We start from the raw sequence: 10,826 nt of genomic DNA, 5'->3' as shown, positions 1-10,826 counted from the left end.
CTGTATTTAACATACCACAGGCTCTCTCTCCCCCTAATAAGGGAGAAAGGGATGTCTCCGTTTCAGAGTGAGAAGGGAGACATAACAAACAACTCATTGGTTTACGATGTTAAAAGTCCATTGCGTAACTTTTTCTGAGCTCTGTGCCCAAAGATCTTTCGGTCTCTGGGCACACGGCCTTAGATCTTCCATCTTCCACAACACACCAATCTCCTGCCTGGACACCAACGTCAAATCCCCCCCATCTCCACAGCCACGAAATCTTGGACCTCTGAAGGTGAGCGAAGCTTTTAGGTTGTGCCCTTAGCGAGCCGAATAACAGCCAGTCATTAAACCCTGAGGGCGGGTCCCATTCCCGCAAAGAACATAGTCAGTGTGTAACTCCAGGGCAGGGTCTTCAAAAGAACCCTGAAAGGGAAAAATAGAGATATTAAAGATGAAAATAGAGCTGCCAGTAAAGGAGTCGCTGTTAGCCGTCGTTTTGGAGATAGTCAGCAATTAGGCAGCACCTGGGGAGGGAAATGTAGTCAGCAATGCAAGTTTGGAAGTTTTTGTTAACCCTGTTTCTCTTTCCATACACAGTAGCCTGACCTTCTGTGTGGTTCTGGCATCTGCTAATGTGGAAAATTTCAAGTGGCCTTTTCATCAGAACAGGAAGCAATTAGAGATAGTTTATGATGTGAGATGTAGAAGACACTAGTGAGGCTGCACTTGGGTATTATGTTCAGTTTCGGTCACCTTGTTATAGGCAAGATGTCATCAAGATGGAAAAAGCACAAGAAGAGAATGTTGCCAGGATTCAATGGCCTGAGTTATGGAAAGGTTGGAAAGGTTGGGCCTTTATCCCTTGGAATATAGGAGACTGAGGGGCAACTTTACTCTGGTGCATAAAATCACAAGGGGCAGAGACAGGATGAATTCACAGAGTCTAAGGAAATGGAACTAAACACTAGAGGGCATAGTTTTAAGATGAGAGATTAACAATTTAAAAGGGACCTGAGATATAACTTCTTCATGTAGAGTTTGGTGCATTATGAGGAACGAGCTGCCAGGGAGAGTTATTGAGGCTGGTATAATAATGACATTTAAAAGACCTTTAGTAATTATTGGGTTTGAAAAGGTTTAAAGCGGGGGTTCCCAGCCTATTTTATGCCATGGACCAATACCCTTAACACGTGGACCCGAGATTGAGAGCTCCTGGTTTGGAGGGATATGGGCCACATGTGGGCAAATGGCACTAGCCTAAATGGGAACATTGGTTGGCAAGAACAAGTTGGGTCAAAGGGTATATTTCTGTATTGTACTATTCTATGATTCTATAATGACAGATGCAAAGAATGAGGGAAGAACATGAAAGAACTAAAAGGGAGCTGTAGACAAAATGACAACAGAATTTTGTTAGTGACAGTTTTCAGTCATGGAGACATGCTGTAGTTATCTGTTATACGCTGTGGACATGTAGCAACACTGATCTCTACTGGATTCCTTTGCTATTGAAGGTCATGGGCTCAAGCCTGCAAGAAGCTCTCTTGTCTGCATGAGAGTCATTGAAAAGCACAGCACAGAAACTGGCCCTTTGTCCCATCTAGTCTGTGCCGAACCAGTTAAAATGCCCACTTCCATAACCTGCCCCGGGACCAAAGCCACTCATACCCCTAACATCCATACAATTATCCAAACTTCTCTTAAACATGGAAATTGAGCTCGCATGCACTGGCAGTTGGTTCCTCAATCTCATGACCTTTAAGTGAAAAAGTTTCCCCTCATGTTCTCCTTAAACCTTTCACCTTTCACTCTTAACCCATGACAACCTGTTCTTGTCCCACCCAACCTCAGTGGAAAAAGTCTTTTTGCATTTACCCTATCTATACCCCTCATAATTTTGTATACCTCTGTCAAATCTCCTCTCAATCTTCTATGTTCCATGGAAAAAAGTCCTAATCTATTCGATCTTTCCTTATAACTCAGGTTCTCCAGACCCAATATTCAGTAAACTTGCAACGTTGTGGAAAAGCCCTGAAACAGGGACTGACATATCTTATTTTGCTTCAGAATGATCCCCACATCTATGAATAAACACACTGGGAAAACCTCTAACAGCAATAGGACAGCTGGAACAGAGCGAACAATGCTCCTATGTTCTTTGTCCTGTTGATTCTTTATCTCTGACTAATCTTGCTCTTCTTTAAGCGGGATTTGGACAGGATTGACCAGTCAACATATCAAAAACTTAACAATCATTTATAGTACCTTCTCTGACAGTGGCATCAGAGGAACAAAGAGCTTTCAGAGTAATTTGGTTCCCATCCCATCTAGACCAATGCATCATGTTCTCATAGGGTGAATGACTTATAATTCATAGGCTGAAGTTACTATTCTATAAATGCGTTGAGTATGCCTGAAAGAAAACAAATCTCAGGGTTGTTCATGGTGACATTCATGTGCTTTGACAATAAAATTTACTTTGAACTTTGGTTGTTTGTGTGTAGTTTTGTGTTTCTTTGTATCTACTGTGAATGTCCTTGGAAAAATGAATCTCAGAGTGGTATATGGTGACATATGTATATTTTGATAATAAATTTACTTTGAACTTTGATATGATCTCTAACACATTTTTGAAATGGACAGAAGCTTCATGAAGGCATATATGCATCATTTTTCATATTCAACAGCAGATCTGCACTGAAATCAGATAGAAGATGATTTGGGCAAGACTGAAATTTTACAGGGTAAAACCAGTGTGTTATTTTGAGTATTGTATTCAGTGTGTAGGGAGTCTGGAAGTTCGACATGTGGTAAAACTCCAGACTTCAAAGGATGATTTGCTGCTTTGTTGCCTCTTAATAGTCTTTGAGCAATGTTTTGTTAATCGTTTCCAAAGTTCGAGAGTTCTATTCTGTGATGGTGACCTTAGGTTAATAGGGCTTCATGTAAATGATCCATAGCCAACAATTTTCATTTAATTTTGAACTACATCCTTATAACCATATAACAATTACAGCACGGAAACAGGCCATCTCGGCCCTTCTAGTCCATGCCAAGCGCTTACTCTCACCTAGTCCCACCGACCTGCACTCAGCCCATAACCCTCCATTCCTTTCCTATCCATATAGCTATCTAATTTTATTTTAAATGACAACATCGAACCTGCCTCAACCACTTCTGCTGGAAGCTTGTTCCACACAGCTACCACTCTCTGAGTAAAGAAGTTCCCTCTTATGTTACCCTTAAACTTTTGCCCTTTAACTCTCAACTCATATCCTCTTGCTTGAATCTCCCCCACTCTCAATGGAAAAAGCCTATCCATGTCAACTCTATCAATCTCCCTCATAATTTTAAATACTTCTATCAAGTCCCCACTCAGCCTTCTACGCTCCAAAGAATAAAGACCCAACTTGTTCAACCTTTCTCTGTAACTTAGGAGATGAAACCCAGGTAACATTCTAGTTAAATCTTCTCTGTACTCTCTCAATTTTGTTGACATCTTTTCTATAATTCAGTGACCAGAACTGTACACAATACTCCAAATTTGGCCTTACCAATGCCTTGTACAATTTCAACATTACATCCTAACTCCTATACTCAATGCTCTGATTTATAAAGGCCAGCATACCAAAAGCTTTCTTCACCACCCTATCCACATGAGATTCCACCTTCAGGGAACTATGCACCATTATGCCTAGATCCCTCTGTTATACTGCATTCTTCAATGCCCTACCATTTACCTTCTTTAATCTTCTGTCATCTATGTTTTTGGCACTGAGACAAGAGGGAGAGAGCTGTGTGAAATGGCACTGACTGTAAACTGTAACAGGTGTTGAGAGTGAATGCTATAAAGGACTTTTAAGGCTTAGTTGCCTCTCCTCAGTTATATTATAGGTTGCCTTGGTAGCTTAGCAGTTAGCTTGATGATATTACAAGTCTGAGTGTCAGAGTTCAGAGTTCAATCCCAGCATCCTCTGTAAGGAGGTTGTGTGTTCTCCTCATGGAATGCATGGGTTTCCTCCCCGTTCTCTGGTTTCCTCCCACAGTCCAAAGATGTACTAGTTGGTGGGTTAATTGTTCATTGTAAATTGTCCTATGATTAGGCTAGGGTTAAATCGGCGGGTTACTCAGTAACACGGCTCAACAGGTCTATTCTGCACTGTGTCATGAAAAGGCAAATTAAATAAATGAGCAGAGATTGCCATATTCCATCTTTATCAAGCATGGTGACAGGATTGTGAAATAATGAAAACAGAAGGAAGTTGCAGTGGATGCCTTGTGTTTTGGCATACCACTAAAGCAATTCAATAGATAACCCTGAATTCAAAATCACATAAATTGACAGTAACTTTTTGGACCCCATATCTCAGAAAGGATGCGTTGTCATTGGATAGAGTTCAGAGGAGGTTCACAAGGATGAATCCGGAAGGACGAGGTCAACATATGAGAAACGTCTGGCAGCTTTGAGTCTGTACTCACTGGATTTTAGAAGAATGTGTAGGGATCTCATTGAAGCCTACCAAATGTTGAAAGGACTAGATAGGCTGGATGTGGAGAGGATGTTCCCATTGGTGGAGGTATTGAGAACTAGAGGGCACAGCTTCAAAATTGAGGGGCGACCCTTTAAAAACAGAGGTAAGGGAGGAATTTTTTTTAGCCAGGAAATAGTGAATCTGTGGAATGCTCTGCCATAGACTGTGGTGGAGGCCAAGTCTGTGGGTATACTTGAGGTAGAAGTTGATAGTTTTCTGATCAGTCAGGGCATCAAAGAATATGGGGAGAAGACGGGTGTATAGGGTTGAATGCGATCTGTGATCAGCCATGACGGAATGGCGGAGCAGACTCGATGGGCTGAATGGCCTAATTCTGCTCCTATGTCTTATGGTCTAACTAAGACTGAGAACATTACGTTCAGGGTCACTTAGACTCATTTTGAACCTTTTTGCAGGGAACACATAGGAATTGACAATTAGAGCTGATTCAGACATAAATCTTTTTATTGTAAAAGTGTTCATATTATGCTTACATTACATGTTTTGCAATATGCAATAACTGTGGCATCTACTGGAGATTAGGAGAATTACAAACAACTCCAACACCTTAAAAGAGTGCAGATACTTTTTGGGAATTACTTCCTTCAGTTGTCTTTCTTGGTAATTCTGTAACGAAAATCACAGGAATTCATGCCAGTCAAGCTGTATTCTCGCATGAATGATATAACATATTAAAAGTATGCAAAAAAAAGGATTGACAATGATTTGGCAACATACACCTGACCGGAGACATTATCAACAATGGATGCAATTGTGAAATTAAAACCTGTAGAACAGAGTATTAAAAATCTCTGGTGAGCAGCAGGTACTGTGAAAGACCTGATCTTTGAGCCTTTAACGTTTAGCAGCTGTGCGTTAATGTGCTATAATTATCAGCATCCAGCTGGTGACTTGCTACTTCAGCTGCATAGCAAACTCCAAGCATTCGGCTGCTAGAGTACTGGTCCCACGGAGTGTCATCCAGCCTGCTGGTGGATTAAGGTTGGAAGCCCAACAAACCAGCACCCCACTAGTTGCAATAAGTACAGCAACATTAATCTATACCAATTGGGGTTCTTTTGACATCTAAATCAGGCCACTAGAAAAAAATCCAGAATAAATAAAAATGATAAAAGGGCATAATCGATACAATGGCTCAACTAACTAATTTTAAACTTGTAACTGCTGGAGTGTGTGTTAGCCTCTGCCCTAAATGAAATTTTGAAGTCTGAGGAAAGAATGTGCTACAGATTATATCCAGCACAGTGCTTCAAATCACTTGAGCTACAATCTGTCTAAAGATAAACATACAGCAGTACCTTTTCAAAAACTTTTGACTGTTCGTTCATGGTTCTCAATGATGTTAGTGTTCAATTATATCATTTAAAGACATAAAGCAGGGGTTCCCAACCTTAGTTAAGCCACGGACCAATACTATCAAGCAAGGGGTCCATGGGCCTCGGTTGGGAACACCTGCATAAAGCATAAATGTCACCAACTGTGTACTCAAACGTGCAGTGTACATCAACGAACAACCATTACGTTACATTTCAAGTGTAGGAAGGTCAGATATGAATTACCATTAAATCTTGAAATATCTGATTGATATCTCAACTGATCACTGAGCTCGAAGGGAGCTCGCAATGATCTGACATTACAATTATTTACAAGGTGCCATTTACAGACATTGTGTTTCTTTTAGAAAATAATACAATCCATAGAAATCATGTCATAATACTAGATTAATTTACCACTACAATATATATAAAAGATTTGAAACTGTAGATTCAAATTCCTAATCTTCATATAAAATCAATGCTTTAAACATCCACTGACTGCCTGCCTAAATTACAGTTATACATATATACGTCATTGCAATATTTACACTCTGGTGCAACTTGCAAGAGACAATTATAATCGATTGTATTTTCTATAGGCTTTATGCTATATATATAAAATCACAGTTTAAAGTTACAAATCTTGCTGAAGATTTCAATAGTGCTGTTAACATGCTGTTTGTTCTATAACATTTCCTGTATACTTTTAGAATATTGCTTTGGCATACAGTGGCAGTGAACACATTTTTTATATGTTTTTCATGACATCGGGATATCTTGCAGCGTTTCACCACAACTGAAGTTCTTTTGTTGTTTTGTTCTTGGCGTCGGAAGCTACAGCGCTCAGTGTGTGAATTGCAAAGTTTGGTATACTGTGCAAAACAAAGCTGAGCAGATAATTTGTTTGAACAACATCGGGTAAAGACACTGCCACGAGAGCTTTAATTATCTACGTAAAACAGCAGATGGCTTTCAACTTGTCATTTAAACAAATGGCAGCTTTACGCCTAAGTGTCAATTTCAATCACGGATTCAAAAAGACACAGAAAACATGCAGAATTCCAAACTAATGATTGGGTTGTTAGCTAATAAGTTTTGCTGCTTATTAAATTCCTTGATTTGGAGGATTTTCACAGAGCAATTGGATATCATCAAGATGCACGTTATTGCCCTAGCAGTCACCTTTTCACCAAATTGCTATCAGGGAGACGCTACAAGTCCATCACCAGGACTGCACATCATCTCTGAAGCTTCTTTCCTGTAGCTACCCAGCTTCTCAATAAAACTCACTCCGGTGTAATACCTGACTGTCCCTGCACAAAATCCGTGAAATGGTTCCTCCTGCTCTCCTTCTTTTGTTGATAATTGTTGAGTCTGTTCATATCTTCATATTTTTCAGTTTGATTGACACGCGCTAATTGCCAATTGCTCATGGCCGTTTGCACGATCGTCTTATTGACTGTTGTGTTGGCTGTTATGGTTTTGCCATCATCACTGAGACCTGACATCGTCATCCTGTCAGGAACCTCAAGGCAGGTGGTCATGGCAGGACTGACAGTTCTTTGGGAAGACCAGATCGAGGAGGCATTTGAGGCTGTTTGCACTGTTGTCTTGGTTGCTTTGTGTTGCCTGTTCTGTTATTGTCCTGTGTTTGATGCTTGGTACCGAACCACAAACAATTCTAGTTTGTTTCAGGGAGAAGATTCCAGACGGAGATGAGGAGAAACTGTTTTTTCCCAGAGAGTGGTGAATCTGTGGAATTCTCTGCCAAGGTAAGCAGTTGAGGCTTCCTCACTAAATATATTTAAGAAACAGTTAGATGGGTTTTTACATAGTAAGGGAATTAATGGTTATGGGGAAAGGCAGGTAGATGGAGCTGAGTTTACGGACAGATCAGCCATGATCTCATTGAATAGCAGGGCAGGCTCAGTGGGCCGGATGGCCTACTCCTGCTCCTATTTCTTATGTTCTTATGTTTCACATACTGGCAATAAAGTGATAGTAATTCTGAATGGGTAAAACAGCACCAAGGTCAGATCATCTCGGAACAGATCTAGGGCAGCAAGTGCTCATTACTACCAAGTCAGTTCTGTACTACATTTCAACATGAAAATACACTATTTTATCAACTACACCCTGGGAAATCATTTATGAAGGACAGTGACTATTAACTGTACATTTGCCAAGGAGTTATTGGAGGGAAAGACGCTGAGCAATTAAGCATGATGCTCCTGCTTATAATGATGTAAAGTGTCTTAGAAATGAACAGCACCTTTTAACAGCAGATATTAACACAACTTCTTTTGTTCTATTAAGTAAATGACATAAACTGCAACAAAGTGTTAAAGAAAGATTCCTTATTTGTCAAAGGCATACTGCCCAGATGTTGCACATTATTCAAAGTGGAACTTGCAAGTGGTGTCAATGAACTCAGACCGGGTGGAATGAAAGGACGACAAATGTTCCCAGAACTAAACGTTGCAGACGTGTTCATCATTAAATCAGTAGTGATCCACAAGATTCAGAAGAGTCTACCAGTTCAATTAATACTGATGAATGTCTGCTGGATAACATAAGGTAATTATTTCTGGCTTTGATGATGTTTTCATGGTGATGAGCTTGTGGGTGGTTCTTTGTGTAAATTAGCACTTTGTACAACCTTGCAAAAAGAAATTAAATATAATTAATTTGCATTAACATTCCTTAAACATAGTTTCAAAAACATCCATAAGATCGTAAAACCATAAGATATAGCAGCAGAGTTAGATGTTTTGGTCCATTGAATCAGCTCGGGCATTTCATCATAGCTGATCTATTTCCCTCTCAGTCCCAATCTCCTGCCTTCTCCCTGTATCCCTTTATGCCCTGACTAATCAAGAATCTATCAAACAGATTTCAGATGTTTTTAAACTTTCTCTTCAGCTGGATGATATTTGTTTTTCATTTCCTAGTCATTCAACGCACATCTTATTTGCTTTCTCACGAGTCCTGTCCCAATCACGGCCCTTCAGTAATGCATATGAGGTATGACTCTGAGGCTATTCCCATGGCCAGGTTTTAAGGACACAGACCAGTCCTGTACATCCATGGGTGGAAATGGTGTAATTCAAATAGATTACTTGCTTGGTGGAATAAAAGCAGGAAGGATGCACAAATGAAAAACAAAGGAAGCTGAAAGGAAAGTGCTTTCAGTCCAATAAACTTGTAACTCAGTGTCAATACTACTAAACACACACACTCTTCCCTGCGCACTAACGTTAAATGTGTGTGAACTTAGCAACACACACAAAATGCTAGGGGATCTCAGCAGATCAGGTAGCACATATGGAAATGAATAAACCGCTGCTGTTTCAGGCCGAGACCCTCGTTCGGGACTTAGAAGGAAAGGGGGAGAATACCAGTGTTGGGGGTAGGGAAGGAGGACAGCTAGAAGGTGACAGGTGAAGCCAGGTGGCTGGGAAAGATAAAGAATCAGATAGGAGAGGAGAGTGGACCACAGGATAAAGGGAAGGAGGAGGGGATCGGAGGAGACAAAAGGCAGGTGAGAACAGGTAAAAGGCCAGACTGTGTAATAGAAGAAGAGGGGAGGGGGAAGGGAAAAAAATTTTGTTAACTTATTAGTCTTTGGTTATACACTTGTTTCCATTGCCATAAGTGGAGCCATAGGTATGAAAGTAACGATAAGTGTCAGCCAAATCTAGCAAATGCATTAAACAGCAGCAATCAAAGGTAAACCTCTATCTTATAAATGTACCTTTGTTTATTTTCACTCAGACCGGGGTTCCCAACCGGAAGACCACGGACCTCTTGCTAATGGTTTTGGTCCATGGCATTAAAAGGGTTGGGAAGCCCTGATTAAGAGATAGAGCACAGTAACAGGCCCTTTTGTCCCATTGAGTCTGTGCTGTCCAATTACATACAATTAATCTTCAAAATGGTACGGTCTTTGGAATGTGGGAGGAAACCAGAGCACTCGGAGGAAACCCACATGGTTACAGGGAGAACGCAAGAAGAAATTGGTGGAAATTGAACCTGGGTCGCTGGCACTGTAATACTGTTAGGTTGCCTACTATCCCCAATTTCCCCTAATATTGTCCCTTCTGTATTAAGCAATGCTTCCACTTTTTGGGGAACACAGTACCTGGCAAAAATCTTAGGTACGTATATACGCTGGGGTGCCTAAGACTTTCGCAAAGTACTGTATTTGTCAAAATGGAGTGGAGAGCAAGTTTGTAAATCTGATAGGAGCAAAGGATGCTTGGAATGGTGAGGTCAAGTACCATGGGAGGATATGGGACTGGTGGCAGAGGAATGCCAGGGGCAGGGGTGGCACAGGTGCAGACACACCCAGCCCTGACATACCAAGCAAGGTAATTTGATTCCAAACTATTGGATTATTATTCATTACAGAATGTCTCTCCGGTACTTCCCACTCCATCCCCTCTCCCTTCCCCTTTTCGCAACCGTGATTCCCTCTCCCTGTCCCCTTCCCACTCTCAGTCCACAATAGAGATTCATATCAGAATCAGGTTTATCATCACTCACACGTGTCATGAAATCTGTTATTATTTTACAGCTTCAGTACAGTGCAATACATAAAATTATTACAGTCCTATGCAAAGGTCTTAGGCACCCTAACAATACATATATGCCTAAGACACTGTACTGTACATCCATTTTAACTAAACATACGAAAATTGCCACAAATAACACAATAGTTTTCTGGACAATAAAGTTCAAATGAACCAATTCCACTGCAGACAAGACATAGACACTTACTTTCATTAGTTCCTTCCTTAGATTTTCCTTATTTTTATTGTGGTCTGATGGAGCATCAGGCATTCGCAATATGGTGGCAAGCACCTAGGGGGAAGAAGCATTTCCTTTAACTTCCAGAAGAACATCCAACTTATTTCCCAATTAGCACAAAACAACATCTTTGAAGGTGGTTTAACTTCACACAGTTGAATCC

General features: G+C 40.6%; 1 protein-coding gene across 3 annotated transcripts in view; it reads right to left on the bottom strand.

Moving 5' to 3' along the window:
- Positions 1-4,966: 4,966 nt before the first annotated feature.
- Positions 4,967-10,826, bottom strand: part of LOC134359076 (pleckstrin homology domain-containing family S member 1-like) — a 32,409-nt gene continuing 26,549 nt past the window's right edge. For all 3 annotated transcript variants that reach the window (XM_063071988.1, XM_063071986.1, XM_063071987.1), the window contains 2 exons: positions 10,634-10,717; positions 4,967-8,513 (listed from right to left, as the gene is read on the bottom strand). In XM_063071988.1, coding sequence (XP_062928058.1) covers positions 8,460-8,513; positions 10,634-10,717 — 138 coding nt within the window. In that variant the 3' untranslated portion in view covers positions 4,967-8,459. The remainder of the gene's footprint in view (positions 8,514-10,633; positions 10,718-10,826) is intronic.

This window comes from Mobula hypostoma, chromosome 19 (assembly GCF_963921235.1).
Source record: "Mobula hypostoma chromosome 19, sMobHyp1.1, whole genome shotgun sequence".
Taxonomy (NCBI): domain Eukaryota; kingdom Metazoa; phylum Chordata; class Chondrichthyes; order Myliobatiformes; family Myliobatidae; genus Mobula; species Mobula hypostoma.
The sequence above is the reverse complement of the archived record's forward strand: the minus strand, read 5'-3'. Positions and strand labels throughout refer to the sequence as shown.